Raw genomic sequence first — 15,765 nt, 5'->3', positions numbered from 1 at the left:
GTTTGAAAAATAAGGAAATGCTCAGACAGAGAATAGGAAACAACAAGATTAAGGAACAATAAGAACTTGAAAACATTAACAAAACCTAAACAAAAAGTATGAGCCCGGGGGGGTACTATCCTTGTCGACCGACGGGGGTGCTCCGCTGAGGTTCGAAAAATGGACCCTACGTGGGACTCGAAATTTGCGAAAAAAGTGACCCTGAATGGGACTGAAATTCCAAAATTTTCTCAAATTTTCTACTTTTTCCCGAAATTTTCCAAAAATAGGCACCCTACGAGGGACTGATTTTTCTATTTTGGTGTTTTTGGTGTTACCTGGGACTCGTGGAGGTCAAAAAAGGTACCCTGACCAGCGGAGCATCCCCGTAACCCATCTTGCCCTAGTACCCCCCCCCCCCGGGAGTATGAGAAAGTATCAGAATCAAGAACAGGATAGCCTGTCCAAATACTGGTTCTTATAAAACAAAGCGTGTTTATGTTATATAAAATTTCGATGTATAGAATAAAAAAGGAGTTGAAAAGAATATTTCAAGATTCAAAAAGGTTATCTACCATTTCTTTATATTCAGTTCAAGTAGAATAGGTTTGGGCAAAAATTAAGATCTCAGAACTCATGCTTTACATGTTTTTTTTTTTATAAGCATAGAAAAATCCAAAAACAGGCTCAGAGATGCTTAGGTCAAAAGCTTAATAAGGCTGAAAAATGCTTGAGGGGATGCTTAAATCTAAAGCATAAATTTAGGGAAATACTGAAAATCCGTAAAATTCCAGCCAAAAAAGCCAAAATCAGGAAAAAAATATTTTTCGTAGGCTCAAGTAATGCTTGCCATATGCTTAATTTTTCCCCATATCTGAGCCTAGATATGCTTATAAGTGCAATGCTTATAAAAAAAAAACATGTATTCCATTGGATATTTCGAGTTTGGAGTAACTTAGTGGCATCTAGGATATATTCTCAGCCTTTATGGGACCATGTTGAGCTTTTCGATCCTGATATTCTATGGCCTAAGTACGGTGGCCCAGAAAGCTCAACCAAGATTTAAATTTTCAAAATACGAATTTAAATATTCAAAATACAGATTTAAATTTTCAAAATACGAATTTAAATATTCAAAATACAGATTTAAATATTAGAATATGAATTTAAATATCAAAATACAGATTTAAATATTAGAATATGAATTTAAATATTAAAAATACAGATTTAAATATTAAAAATACAGATTTAAATATAAAAAATACAGATTTAAATATTCGAACATGAATTTAAATATCCAAAATACGAATTTAAATATTCAAAATACAGATTTAAATATTCGAATATGAATTTAAATATTCAAAATACGAATTTAAGTATTCGAAATACAGATTTATATATTAGAATATGAATTTAAATATTGGAATACGAATTTAAATATTAGAGTACAAATTTAGATATTAGAATACGAATTTAAATCTTCTAAACACGGATTTAAATATTCAAATATTAATTTAAATATTTTCTATCGGACTTAAATATTGGAATCTGATTTTAGCGGACCTTCATATTGTAATCCGGGTTTCAACAAAAGCTGGCTCGCCTAGTTGGCCCAGGCCATTTGGCGTACGCAGCAGTTAAAAAAAAAACGAGTAAGAGTCGATCGTCGATATAATGGGAAAATTACCATTCAGCCAGGTCTAAAAAATAGTTTGAGGGGTCCCTATTGAGCTCTGGGCCAAATCAAGCTAGCGAACGAATGACATCCCTGAAAAGTTGAAACGGCTTGAAGTTGGCCCAGTGGCATAAGGCGTTCGGTTCACACACTAGCAATCCCCAGTTCGAAGCGTGACAGGGGCACCTTTAAAATCTTTTATTTCATGTTTTTTTGGGTGTAGATTCCGAAAAAATAGGTCCAAAGTCCTGAAAAGTTGAGAGAAGGGTGCTATGGGACCGTTAATGACCCGTACGGGACCGTAAATGACCCCCTCTCCTAGCGCCGGACTGGGCAGGCTCACGACTTGAAACTTTCTGGAGACGTCAAGCAGGACGTCCCCGTAAGGACAATTGCCGGGCCGTACGGCGTTTTTAGTCGGTCAAACTTTCCGTGAGGCATCTCTACTGAATGGAAAACAAGCCTGCAAAATATCTAAGACGTAGTACCAAAATTGAAGACACAGCACCCGATTAGATTTTGCCTTAATTCGGTACAATTAGTACAGCGCAAGACCTTCCCGTAAGGACGATTGCCGGTCCGCACGGGTCTATAAATTTCATAATTTCCCCTCATATCGACGGTCGACTCTTACTCGCTTTTTTAAAAAAACTGATTATTCAGCAAAATCAGCAAAATCAGCGAGCCAAAAGGTGGGCCATATAGTAGGCCAAATGGCCCGAGCCAGCTTTTGTTGAAACCCGGATTAAAATATATTAAGGTCCGCTAAAATCAGATTCCAATATTTAAGTCTGATAGAAAATATTTAAATTCATATTTGAATATTTAAATCCGTGTTTAGAAGATTTAAATTCGTATTCTAATGTCTAAATTCGTACTCTAATATTTAAATTCGTATTCCGATATTTAAATTCATATTCTAATATTTAAATCTGTATTTTGATATTTAAATTCATATTCGAATATTTAAATCTGTATTTTGAATATTTAAATTCGTATTTTGAAAATTTAAATCTGTATTTTGAATATTTAAATCTGTATTTTGAATATTTAAATCTGTATTTTGAATATTTAAATCTGTATTTTTAATATTTAAATTCATATTCTAGTATTTAAATTCGTGTTTTGATATTTAAATTCATATTCTAATATTTAAATTCGTATTCTAATATTTAAATCTGTATTTGAATACTTAAATTCGTATTTTGGATATTTAAATTCATATTCGAATATTTAAATTCATATTCGAATATTTAAATCTGTATTCTTAATATTTAAATTCGTATTTTGAATATTCAAATTCGTATTTTGAAAATTTAAATCTGTATTTTGAATATTTAAATCTGTATTTTTAATATTTAAATCTGTATTTTTAATATTTAAATTCATATTCTAGTATTTAAATCTATATTTTGATATTCAAATTCATATTCTAATATTTAAATCTGTATTTTGATATTTAAATTCATATTCTAATATTTAAATCTGTATTTTGATATTTAAATTCATATTCTAATATTTAAATCTGTATTTTGAATATTTAAATCTGTATTTTGAATATTTAAATCTGTATTTTGAATATTTAAATTTGTATTTTGAAAATTTAAATCTTGGTTGAGCTTTCTCGGCCACCGTACCTAAGTAACTCAGAGCTAAAACTTTACGTTCCTGAATCAAATTAGAGCACTTAAAAATTATTCGCGGTGTTTAAAATTTGCAGGGAATTCTCCTTTCATAAAATATTATGTCTTTTATCAGGGAAATTTTATTACTACAGGAAAATTTTAAATAAATCAATCCTTCCATACATCTTGATAACCGAAGCTGCTTCTGGTTCATTTTGAAATTTATTTTTATTTCAAACGTTTCGACCGAAAAATTTATTCTACAAATTAATGGTCAGAATGGTTGCCGCCCACTCTGGTATGATTTGATCTGTGAAAATGTCGAGATTTTCTGTATAATTATTCAACTTTTTCATGCGTGAGTGATTTTCTCGTTTCAGTCTCATTGTGTTTGAAGCCGCGGTGTAAATTTCACAAATAAGATTTTTTTGAAAAAAAATAAAATTAAAAATAATTGGATTTGTATGTATGTTTTGGTGGGGAACTGATTTTTCTTCTGGTGAATAAATGATCGATAGTGGAAAATATAATATGAGAAACATCAGAATATTTTGACTTCATTTTTCAAAGAACTTTTAAATGATACAATATTTCAACAACCCGGCTTGTCAAACAAAACATTCGTATAGACACTATTACCAAATAACCTCGAAGACCTATTAACTTAAAACCAAAAGAGAAATTAACTAAAGACTCAAACAGACACTCGATCAGAATGATTTATGGAAAAATTGTATTGATTTTATCTCTTCTATCTTTATTGTTAAACTTTGGCAAAGCTGCACCGATAGGTGATAGATCAACCAACAAAAACTTGAAAGAGACTTATTCGAGAGAGAAAGTACCTTTGCTGCATCTGAAGAAGACGAAGAGAAACTCCAATGACGATGATTTGAAAATGGCAAAGATTAGTTTGGTGAAGATCGAAAATTTGGATATTAAGAATGGCATTTTAAGGAACCTTATGATCAAACCTATTTCTTCCAAGAAATAAAGATTAATCAGTTATAAATTGACTGTTGATGTTTTTGAAATGGCTGACGGTGAAAGGTTGACGCTTTTGGTGCATGGTCAAACTCTTAGATACACGTTTTTTTATAAGAACATCCAACATTTTTGAAGCCTTTGGATGTTCTTAACTTTCTGAGTTTTAAGCCTAAAAATGTTCTTACCATGTTCTTATTTTCACCACTTTTTCTAAGAAATATGTTTTTTTTTGAGTCCACAAAGCCTTAAAATGTTCTTAACGTTTTGGCCAGCGAAACCTTATGTTCCTATATAGTTTGTTCTTATAAAAAAACGTGTACATAAACTAAATAAAGTTGCTATGAACTAAGGTGACCAAGTCCCATTTGACATAGAATTATCGTTTATGAAAGTTTGCACCATGAATTGAGTGTTGAGTCATTCTGCTGGCAAATGAAGCCTGTAAAACTTGAATCTGACCTTACGAAAGAAGTGCAGTGAGTTTCCATTGAGTAATTCTGCTGGAAAATGACAACCATAATATATTCCAGATTAGAATCTAGCTACCTATTGTAAATATTGTAATTTTATATTGAAGATAGAAACTAAAGATCACAAAAACCCAAAATCGCAGTTTACAGTCTTCGAGTCTGTTTACATAGATCAACCATCTTGAGTTTGACTTTTTTGAAGGTTTCCCCTGACTTATACTGAGCTTTATGTTCCTTTTTTTACACCGAACCGAGATTGAATTTGAAAAAGTAAAACATTATACAATCTGAGATCCGTGCAACGAAGAATCGATACGAATTGGAGGGTCATAGATGATTGAAATGAGAATGAAAATTATTTTTTGGAAATAAATTTTGATACTTTTTCTTTTGGAACAAAAAAGGCTGAAAATGAACAATAATATAAAATACAAATAAAAATTTGATTGATTTATATTCATGATATGATCGATGAATGGGCGGAAGGCTTTGTTGGAAGGGCGCAAAGGCAAATCTTTTACTCTGTAACCATGGGTGGTTGGTCTACAGAGGGCGCAGCGGCCTCACCGGTATTTTTCTTCGTTCCAGATACAATGTCGTCAATACGGAGAAGCAACATAGCGGTCTATGGAGTAAAATTAATGAAGATTTAACTGATAAAATTATTCACCAAAATTTCGGTCAGTTTGTTTTTAGCAGAGAAACGGTGCATTAAACGCTGAAAATGTACGAGCGTTGTCAGGAGACTTAAAGGTTTTGTTTTTAAATAAGAGTGATATCGTTTACTTACTCATCAATTTTAATTGATGTGGAGCAAGATTGGCCAGAAAGAGGAAAAGAAAAAACATTTTTTTTGCTTATATTAGCATAATATAACAATAGGCAGACACTGTTCCGATATGAAATATGTGTCTGGTATGAAACGGAAACACTTATGTAAAAATAAAACCTTTAAAGAGTCATTTTTCCAAAACACAAAACTTACACTAATGATTCAAAATAAAGGGTTTATTAGTTGTGACCTTTTTGTGTATACCTCGGGGAAAAAAATGTCGGGGGAAAGTGACGAAATTTTCCCCCCAACGAATTTTTTCCCGATATTTTATCACGCGACCAAAACTTTTACCCGATTTTTTACCCCAACCAAAATCTAAATCTAAATGTTTTATACCTTTATTAACCCATGGAGGTAATAAAGATAGATGGAGAGTCAATGCCTTTTCTTTTATTCTGATTTACCATCGGAAGCAAACAGCTGTTTGGTTACTTTGGGAATAAGATGATTAATTTTGGGTATACTCGTGGGAATATTTAAGACGAATGAAAAGACATTACATTTTTAACAAGTATATTGAAATATAATAGCCTTGTCATGAAAAATTGGAAAAAAAACTTCACATAATAAGCACAATACTCCAAACTTCTAGGGGAAGCTGCCCATAAAGCCATCGATAGATTTAAAAAAGAATTACGTGTTACGATTAGGAACCTTGTATCGATCATTTTGTCAGAGTATGAAAACCGCTGCCCACAGATGTGAAGATTTTAAGATAAGAAACTTTCAACGATAATGTTAACAAAATGCCAGCCCAAAAATGTGTCCTTATGAAACCAAACAGTCTCTTTCTGTTCTTATAAAGTTATAAATTGATGTTTTTTGCTTCCAATAATGGTACATCAAAGAAAAGCCGCTTTGAATAGATTTATTACTTTATTACCTCCATGATTAACCGAAATTAGTGCTTTAAACGTCGAATTACAAGCATTTCATTTGGACAATTTAGTTGGGTGAAAGTGACTAATTTGTAAATTTCGTCGGGGAAAAGTGACGAATTTGAAATTTTGGTCGGGGGAGAGTGACGAAAATGCCTCTAGGTGACGAAATTTTTTCCCGACGAAAAAAACCCCCAGTAAATAAAACTCCGACATTTTTTCCCCGATAAGGTATACAGAATGATTCGAAAATGAAAACTTTGAGGAAATTTGATCTTACCTCGACAGCGGTTTTGTAAGTTTGTGCTTTCACGGAATAACAATCCCAAACGCCAATGGTGTTCATGTCAGCGATCTCACCAGTTTCCCCGTCGATTCCCCATGTTGTATTACTTCCTTCTGCGTGTTTAGCCTGTGGGGAAAGCGAATAACCAATAGTTAAGATATTTTAGACATTTTTATTTTGGAGTGAGTTTAATTTTTTCGTCCCGGCTTCTTTTTGTGTCCCTTTTATTGTTACCCATTGCACTTGAATATTTTCACTACAAAGAATCGATCGCGAGTTAATAGAACTTTTCATAAATTACGTCACGAACAACGCTTACTTCGTTTTCAAAATATTATTAGAGGAGTTAATACAAAGTTTAATCTTCTTATAAAGTTAACATTTGAAGACTCGAGGTATTTAATCACCACACCTTGGTAATGGTTTTAAAACGGGGCAGTCGTTGTTTATTTATTTATTTATTTATTTATTAAAGAATTACAGTCCAGGCACACGAGGGCCTCTAAACCGATCTTGTACAAAAAATCTTTTTTAGGTACAGTTTGTCACGAGGACTTCCCCGCACCCTCCAATTAAAGTCTTCATTCGACTTGGCTTTATTCATCTCGTCTGCTCTTCTTTTCCATTCTTTGATTTGCTCTCTCTCAATTTTCGTTAAATCGTCGGTGATGCTCAATTTTACGTACTTCTCGTGCTGTCTTAGTTCAGTCAACTTCTTCATGAAGCGGTACTTTATATGGCTGTCTTTGAAGGCGACTTTGATTGGACGCACACCATTTGATTGTTTTCCAACTCTAGAGACGAAGGTTGGTTGAGTTTTTACGTTGACGTCGTTCAAAAGTTTGTTTACGAAATGGATATCTTCTTCATTTTCTTTTTCACGCACCCCGTGGATGATGATGTTTGCGTCTATTGACAGCTTTCTTTGGTCTTCGATTTGTTCTTCGACTTTCTCCCTTCTGAGTAACTGCTTCATGTTGTTTAGGTTCAACGAACCATTTACTTTCGCAGCGTCGGCAAAACTTTTTGGTTCTTTAGCCACTTGGACTTTCGAAATCTTAGCATTCACTGTCTCTTCAATTTTAGTGGATAGCTTCTTTTCCAGGACGGAAAATTGGCTCTGGATTAGATCAGTTACTTGATTTTTGTCTTTTAGGTATTCCTGACATTTTGCCTTTAAGTCCTTGACCACGGTGTTAAGTCTCTTTTCATTCTCACTTTTATGGTGTATTATGGTTTCACATGCATCAATTTTTTTATAGCTATGTGTACAGCATTCTATTCTTTCTGCTTGATGATGGATTTTTATGCTGAGGTCTTTTGCCGGAGAACAACAAGTTATGCATTGGTATTTTCTGTAACCTTTATTCAAAAACATATTCAGCTGGTATGATGGTAGTCCAGTGCAGGCATAATGTAGCATTCTTTGACATTTATGGCATTGAATCTTCATTTTTTCATTATCTTTAATGCAATTATGCTCCGTACAACGGTTGTTGTCAATCTCATCTTCATCAAGGGACAGGTTCTTGTCAGGTGATGCCAGTTTTTGTCGAATTTTGGTTGTTTTTTCCATTTTTTGAAATTTTGTTCTCAAAATAATTAATGAAAAGGTATATCTATCGCTTCACCGACCTAACCCTTACCGAATTCTCAATGGGACCTAAATTATTTGCGGAGAAAACCAAAAACTGGGCTTAAATAATAAGCTATCGGACATCAACGAAACACTTACTCTGAGAGCAGTCAATTTTCGAATAGAGTTGACTCCACAATTTTGAATGAGTGTTTTTGGAATGATTTCCATAGCACGAGCGATTGCTTTGTAAGGCCATTGCATGACTCCTTCAACACTCTTTGCTTTCTCTTCCAAAGCCTGTAAAATCGAATTTCTTTTTGAATTATTATCGATATAATTAATCACTGTCAATTTCAGCCTTTTCTCCCTTTGTAATTAGACTAGTTAGAAATAATGAATAAATTTTCTCAATCGGAATTTGTAATGCTGTGGTTGATTATGAAACTTATCGCTCCCTCTTGGTAAATATCAAGCTAGATGTTCTTGGTCCAATATACTAGATATTCGGTCAATATTTTCCCAGACAGCACTGTCTCTAGTAATTCATAATGATTGAAGAATTGATCATTAGTGACAGTAACTTACAGTAATACAATAACACTTACATTTGAGATGGCCATTTCAGCAGCACCGCCACCAGGGACGAGTCGTGGGTCCAGCATGACGTTCCTGGCGACATGTAAAGCGTCTTGTAAATTACGTTCGACTTCGTTTAAAATGTCTTTACTAGCGCCACGTAATAAAATGGTGCAAGCTTTGGGATTTTTGCATTGAGTGATAAACGAAAAGTACCTGAAGATACAAAAAATAAATTTTTGTGTGTCAAAAATAAGAGGTTTAATTAATTCAGGGTTCAGACAAAAATCTACAAAATTGTTTCCCCCGGTTTTCCCTGAGACTTTTCTAAAAGCCTTCATTTTCAGGTTATTAAAATATTTAACAAAATACTTTCTTCATAGTTGTATGTAAAATAAAAGACAATTCTTTTGCTCCAGGCACCTCTAATAATATACCATATTTATGCTTAGTGAATTTGGTTAAGGGCTATCGACTACCACGGTTCGATTATCTACGAAATGGTAAAACTATTCGGGCCAAAGCATCCTGGTTTCTTTGTGAAAAAACAACAACAAATAACTGAACTGAAGTTAAACAAGGCTACTCTTTCCCCGATACTTACTCATCTCCCATTTTTTGTACTTCAAATAGTCCACATCCAAGGCCGAGATCTTCCTCCTTGATTTCTTCTGGACGATTGACGATAGTTGCACCTACAGCTCTGAAGAAATGAGAAGAAATTATCAGTAAAGAAAAAAATCTTCCTGTTTTATTCAAACCAAACTGTCCATTACTTAAGTATTGGATATGAAGAATTAGCCATTTTAGACGTTCAGTTTTATTATACTTTAGGAATATATTCTTAAGAAATTTCTCGGCACTTACATGTTGCGTTTCATAGGAAGCTAATCTGGATTTTTGGGATATTTGAGTCCATAAGCCATGATCATTGTGCCATTGATTCTTGCTTTTGAAAAATTAAAAAATTACCTTGCTATTCTGTTGTTATCGGTTTTCTTTAATCTACGCAGAACACTGATACCAGCTTTTACTAAGTAATGTTGCGCCAGATCTGAAATAAACAGACGTTAAGGCGTGGTTACATTACATTAATTTATTTCAAAATTTCTGAAATTTTTTAATCAAGTCTTTAAGATTAAAAATTTTACAAGTGTAACAGCCCTCTTTTAAAGAAAATAAAGACGTATAAATTCTTGAAAAATAAATTATTTCTTGCAATTCTTTACCATTTTTTTGGTAAAGAGTATAAAGTTTTTTTCTTCACTTCTCTCGAGATCAAAGGCACCGACATGATAGTTCTGTACATTCTTTTCGATGAATGGATTTTCTAGCGTTTGGAATTTTTAAAACGTAATATGAGATAGGGGTGAAAGATAGAGAAAGCTCTAAATAAGATCTGAATTCTTCTTGGTCACGTAGACGAAGTTCAGCCTGGTTCAGAAAATATGTTGTAGGCACTTTTTTCGTTCCTCAACTTTTTAACCACTCGCGTACCCAGCAAGACCTTTTAGCTCGACTTTTCTTTTTCGAATATTTCCTCTCAAATTTCCGTTTCAAAAAAATTAGCACAATACGTGCTGCAGCCTTTCTCCTTCCACTCATATCAATTGTTGAGTGAGAAAATGAGTTACGAAAATGAGTTGAGAAAAAACATTGTAGATTTGATACAAATTACAAAAATTTCAAAAAGACTTTAAAGAAAATAGTTAATTTCTTTAATTTATTTTTGATTAAAAAATTTCAAAAATTTTAAAGAGATTTAAATGTAGTGTAACCACGGCTTTACAATAGTAATGAATAATAGTGCGCCACAGAAAATCTTAGGGTATATCCACTGGTGAAAACCACCAAAATCTGCCGAGAAAATATCATACCTGATACACCTTTCTCTGTGATGACGAGGTCTGGTTTGAATGCGATAATTTCATTACACATTTTCTTAATAAATTCCTCTTCCAATTGTAAAATTTTATTAAAGTCCATTTCACCGGAGAGCTCGATATTCGTTTGTGATTCACCTTTCTTGAACTCTAAATTACAATCCAATAACAAAATACGTGGATTCTCGATTCTTCTATTCATTCTAGGATGGACTACATCTTTATTCAACATTATACCATCCAATACACGGGAATCTTCCAGGGTTCCACCAGGAACTTTTTCTACTTTAGCATATCTTTTGATATCAATTTCTCTATGTCCATTGTTTTCAATCATACATGTGCGGACAGCTTTCAGAGCCATGGTACATGCCAAGTTTGACCTGGAGAAACCCAATTGAATGAATAAGAAATTGTTTACTCGCTTTATTCTGAATCAATACTAAATTATAAATACATTTTAATGAAAACAAGTGATACTTTTATGGACCTACCTGGTTATGGATTTAACAAATATAATTGATATCTACGTGAGCATGACCGTTAAACAATCATTCAGAACACAAATAGTGATGATCTATTAAAATTAGTCGTTTGTTTCTTATAAAAAAAACGTTTAGAAACCAAAATTTCATGCTCTTGAAATAATCTTTCATATTCAAGACTTCGTGAGCAAAAAAAAACATCTATCTCATTAAAAAAATTGAGTAATCTGGCTAATAACATTGATGTATGCTTATTAATAGTGATTCTTATAAATAAAGATGCGTTTTTTGAGCTGAAAAATTCTTTTTTTCACAAAAATCTGCTTGAGCCATCTTTTACCTACTTGCATGTAAAAAATCAGAAAAAAACAATGATCCAATATTTCACAAAGTCCAAAAAACCCATTTTTTAGCCGTTTTTTGGCCCAAATTTGCCCAAAAACATTTTTTTTCAAAAATCGGGCTCTGTCACATTTAAGGGTTTATAGTTATGGATCTTTGTGCAAAAAATCATAAAGAATGAAAGAGCCAATCTCGAGAAAAGCTAATATCTAAGTAATTGATAATGTGCTTATAAAAAAATATCGAATTTGGCCAATTTTCCTATAAAAACACGCTAAGCAACCAAAATTTTATGTCTAAACACACAATTGCTTTAAAAGTAAGCCCTCATGAGCAAAAAAAACATCTATCTCATAAAAAAATTGAGTAATTTGATTAAGAACATTGATGTATGCTTATTAATAGTGATTCTTATAGATAAACATGCGCTTTTTGAGCCAACAAAATTTTTTTGCAAAAATCTGCTTGAGCCATCTTTTACCTATGATGGTACCCTACTTTCATACAAAAAAATCAGAAAAAATTAATGATCCAATTTTTCACAAAGTCTAAAAAACCCATTTTTTAGCCGTTTTTTGGCCCAAATTGGCCCAAAAATTTTTTTTTTTGAAAATCGGGCTCCGTCACATTTTGGCCACCACCATTTTTGCACCTTCGCACCAAAAATCAAAAGATTCCTATGATTCAATCCTGAGAAAAGTTGGCAACAGACGAACGAACCGACGAACAGACGAACAAACACAGGTTAATTTATAGGACCTCCACTGGGGTAGGTCCAAAAAGTCAAACTACAAGTCAACCTGTACTGTCAATTTGGGTTACTTCCAAAATGGGAAGATTTCACCATTGTCATTCCCTTTAGAGTAATGTATTCAGTGATTCACTATTTATTATATAGTGTGGAGTCACAGGATAACTTGTAAATTGCATTTAAAGTTTGAATAACAAGGGAACATAAAAGATTCCGAAGACCAAAAAAGGTAACTTGATCTACATACCATTGGTTGAGGAATTTAGTTCCAAGACAGCTTTGAAGTGTTTTCAACATCTCTTCATCATTATTGACATCGATGGGGATGCTAACTTGGTCTTTCAAAACCTCCAACATATCATCCAAAGCTTTTCTGTAAGCAGCAATGATGAGGGTGGGGTGAATTTTATCCTCAATGAACTGTGCAGCAACTGACATGACTTCTCCGGCAAGGATGACAACACTTGTGGTACCGTCCCCAACCTCTTCATCTTGTGTACGTGAAATCTCCAACATGCTCTTAGCAGCAGGGTGCTGGACGATAATTTCACGAAGGATAGCATTTCCATCATTGGTCATGACAATACCACCCATGGGATCCATCAACATTTTCAACATAGCCTTTGGTCCAAGGCATGTTCGAATGATATCAGCTACTGTCTAGAATTGCGAATTAAATTAAATGAATCACACCAGTAATAATTTAGGTGAAAAAGTAAAAAAATGTAATTGTAATAGATTGTATAATAGATTATATGAACCTTTAAAAACTTATTATCAAATCTTTACAAATAAATATTCAAACTTAAAAGAGCACAAGTTTAAGGAAAACAAATTTAAAATTTGAAAATAGTTATACCTTTGCAGCATCAATGTTGCTGATTTGAATTTTCTTTCCTTGTTCCCTCTTGGTGTTTTGGTCTAAAAAGGTAGTTTATTTTGAATTAATTTGACAAATACTAGGTTTTGGAATGATTTACCAACCCACATCATCAATATGAAGCAAATCCTGTTAAATTATTTAGCTGCTATAGCCCATGGACTTTACAAGTCTTGTGAATGAAATTTTCATCCTTTAAAAACTTACACTTGCCCATCCTGAGTAAGTCCTTTTGTCTAGTTTGTGATATTTCTATTTCTATTTGGTTGAGTTGCAGGAGGCTTTAGAGGCCTATTCTCACAACTATAGACGCTTACTTGTGAGCGTCCCGTCAGCACCTTGAACTGACTACCCAATTCCTCTCACATGGCATGGGTTGACCCGGGCGAAGGAACGTTCATTTGCCAAGTGAACTGCCGTGAGTGGGAATCGAACCCTGGCCGCCTGCACTGAAGCCAAGGTCGACTACCACTATACTACGGCACCTACAATGATACCTAATTAACAGTCTGCCTATCAATTTCAGCTATCTTTGTTCCATGTTTTTTTTGTTTAGCACTGCTGACCAACTCATCCTGGAATCCTGGGCATCAATAGTTTCATATTTCAAATTTATATTTTGATGTCAAAATGTTTCTCAAATAGTCCACAACTACAAATATTTTCTTCTAAATTTTTATCCTTTTGCTCATTCATAGGCCTGCAAACTTACTTTAGGCGTACAAACTTTTGCAAGGGAAACTTTCGTGATTTTTGCAAATTTTAGCCCTTTTTGTGATAAGTAAATAAGAAAATTCTGCACTGGAGATATCCAGAGTACATAAGGGGCCATTGACTTGTCGATTTTTGCATTTTCTAACGGCATTTGGCTGTTAAGGCTCTGACCCCTCCCCCCTCAACCTTAACGGCCATCAAATTCTCTAAAGTTAAAAAATTGATGAAACTCGACTTCACTTTCATCATTGTTTCGTCAGTCATCTTTAATTTTGCAAGGCTACACTCAGTTTACATATTTAAAAAATAACGGAGATAATTTCTAAACTTTTTTCCGAAAGTTGCGCGAATTAATTATCTCTTTAATCACAATCAAAAGATTAGCGGCATTTCAAAGAATAAAGACCGACCGTCTGCGAAATTCAAGGGCCGCCAGTCAGGATTAACCGCCTTAAAAGGAACAAATTTTTCGATTTCACAAATATTCTCATCTAGGATAAGGGGTACTTATCTAAGAATAATTTTTATTCTTTTATTTAGGCGGTTAGTCCTGACTGGCCGCGTGGAACGTCTAAACAAAAGGAACACGAGACATAAACATCGGGTTGTTTATTTTGGTTAAAATTATTCTAAAAATAGCGAAGTCGATAAAAGGAGGAAAAGAAATATGGAAAGTAACATTTGTATGGAATAAACGTCTCAAAAATCGATATTTTCTGGTGAAAAGAATTGATATGTGGTGAGTTGACCCCTAAAGAGATTTTCGACCTTCCCTTAACGGCACATGGTTGACCCCCTCCCCCCCTTCACGGCCAAATGCCGTTAAAAAATTCAAAAATCGCAAGTCAATAGCCCCTGACACGGTTTTTACCCCTGCTGCTAGTTCAAGAAGAATTTATCCCTCTGAGCCATTTTTTGAGTGACAATATTCACTTTTTGACCTGATTTGCAAAAGTTTATATGCTTGCAAAAAAGATTTTTTATTCAAATTTGCAAAAACAGTCTGGGAAATCCTCTCAATTGCACGCTTATCAAAGCGTGCCATAAGCGCGCAATTGCACGGTTATCAAAATGGCAGAATTTTTATACACGCTTATCGAAATTGTTCTGAAACGGGCGGTAAGCGTTAAGCAAGATTGACGGACGGTGACGGCTTTTGCGGTAAGCGTGCAATTACAGGCTTTAAAATTTCCTATATTTTTGACACGAAATTCCTTCCGAAAGCTCTGTTGAATTTCAAAAGCCTAGGGCAGTTTTACTCAAAATTTATCGTATAAGAAGATTCCGTAAAAATGGATTGCCCGTTAAACCATGCCTTCGCCCGAATTAGATAATTCTGAACCCCTTGAAATCCCTAAGCAATTTCAACCAGGGCGGGAGCTGGCTTAAATTATAACCGTGCAATTGCGCGCTTGCCCTCGGAAGATAAGCGTGCAATTGAGAGGATTTCCCAGACTGAAAAATAAACGATGCAAATTTAGCAATTTTTTGACCTCACAAAAATTTGTACGCCTAAAAGTGCAAAAAAGAGATTACTGTCTTACTTTCAATTAATACAAAAAATACTTACTGAGGACCATGACAGGTGCACGCATCATCTTGAAAGGTAGTTAAAAGTATCAAAATATTACCACAAAATAATGTTTTTTTACAACCACACCTGAGCGAAGCGAAGCGATCCCGATTCTTTCCAACTTCTCCCGCTTGTTGTAGAACATTCCAGACCCATATGGGTAGTTTTGCTGACAGCTGCATATTTTTTACATAAGTTTAATTGGCAGAACCTTATTTTAATATAAACTAAAGTCGAGCATCTCGGT

At 33.8% G+C, this 15,765-nt stretch overlaps 1 protein-coding gene across 1 annotated transcript; it reads right to left on the bottom strand.

The window, feature by feature from the left end:
- Positions 1-5,105: 5,105 nt before the first annotated feature.
- Positions 5,106-15,676, bottom strand: LOC136806866 (T-complex protein 1 subunit gamma-like). The gene is made up of 10 exons (XM_067063441.1): positions 15,516-15,676; positions 13,211-13,272; positions 12,599-13,011; positions 10,768-11,156; positions 9,863-9,944; positions 9,495-9,593; positions 8,920-9,106; positions 8,471-8,611; positions 6,730-6,861; positions 5,106-5,361 (listed from the first exon to the last, which is right to left on the bottom strand). The coding sequence occupies exons 1-10, from the start codon at positions 15,541-15,543 to the stop codon at positions 5,254-5,256; spliced, it is 1,641 nt and encodes a 546-aa protein (XP_066919542.1). The 5' UTR covers positions 15,544-15,676; the 3' UTR covers positions 5,106-5,253.
- Between the last annotated feature and the right edge of the window lie 89 nt (positions 15,677-15,765).

This window comes from Clytia hemisphaerica, unplaced genomic scaffold (assembly GCF_902728285.1).
Source record: "Clytia hemisphaerica strain Z4C2 unplaced genomic scaffold, Clytia hemisphaerica genome assembly, whole genome shotgun sequence".
In the NCBI taxonomy this organism is placed as follows: domain Eukaryota; kingdom Metazoa; phylum Cnidaria; class Hydrozoa; order Leptothecata; family Clytiidae; genus Clytia; species Clytia hemisphaerica.
The sequence above is the reverse complement of the archived record's forward strand: the minus strand, read 5'-3'. Positions and strand labels throughout refer to the sequence as shown.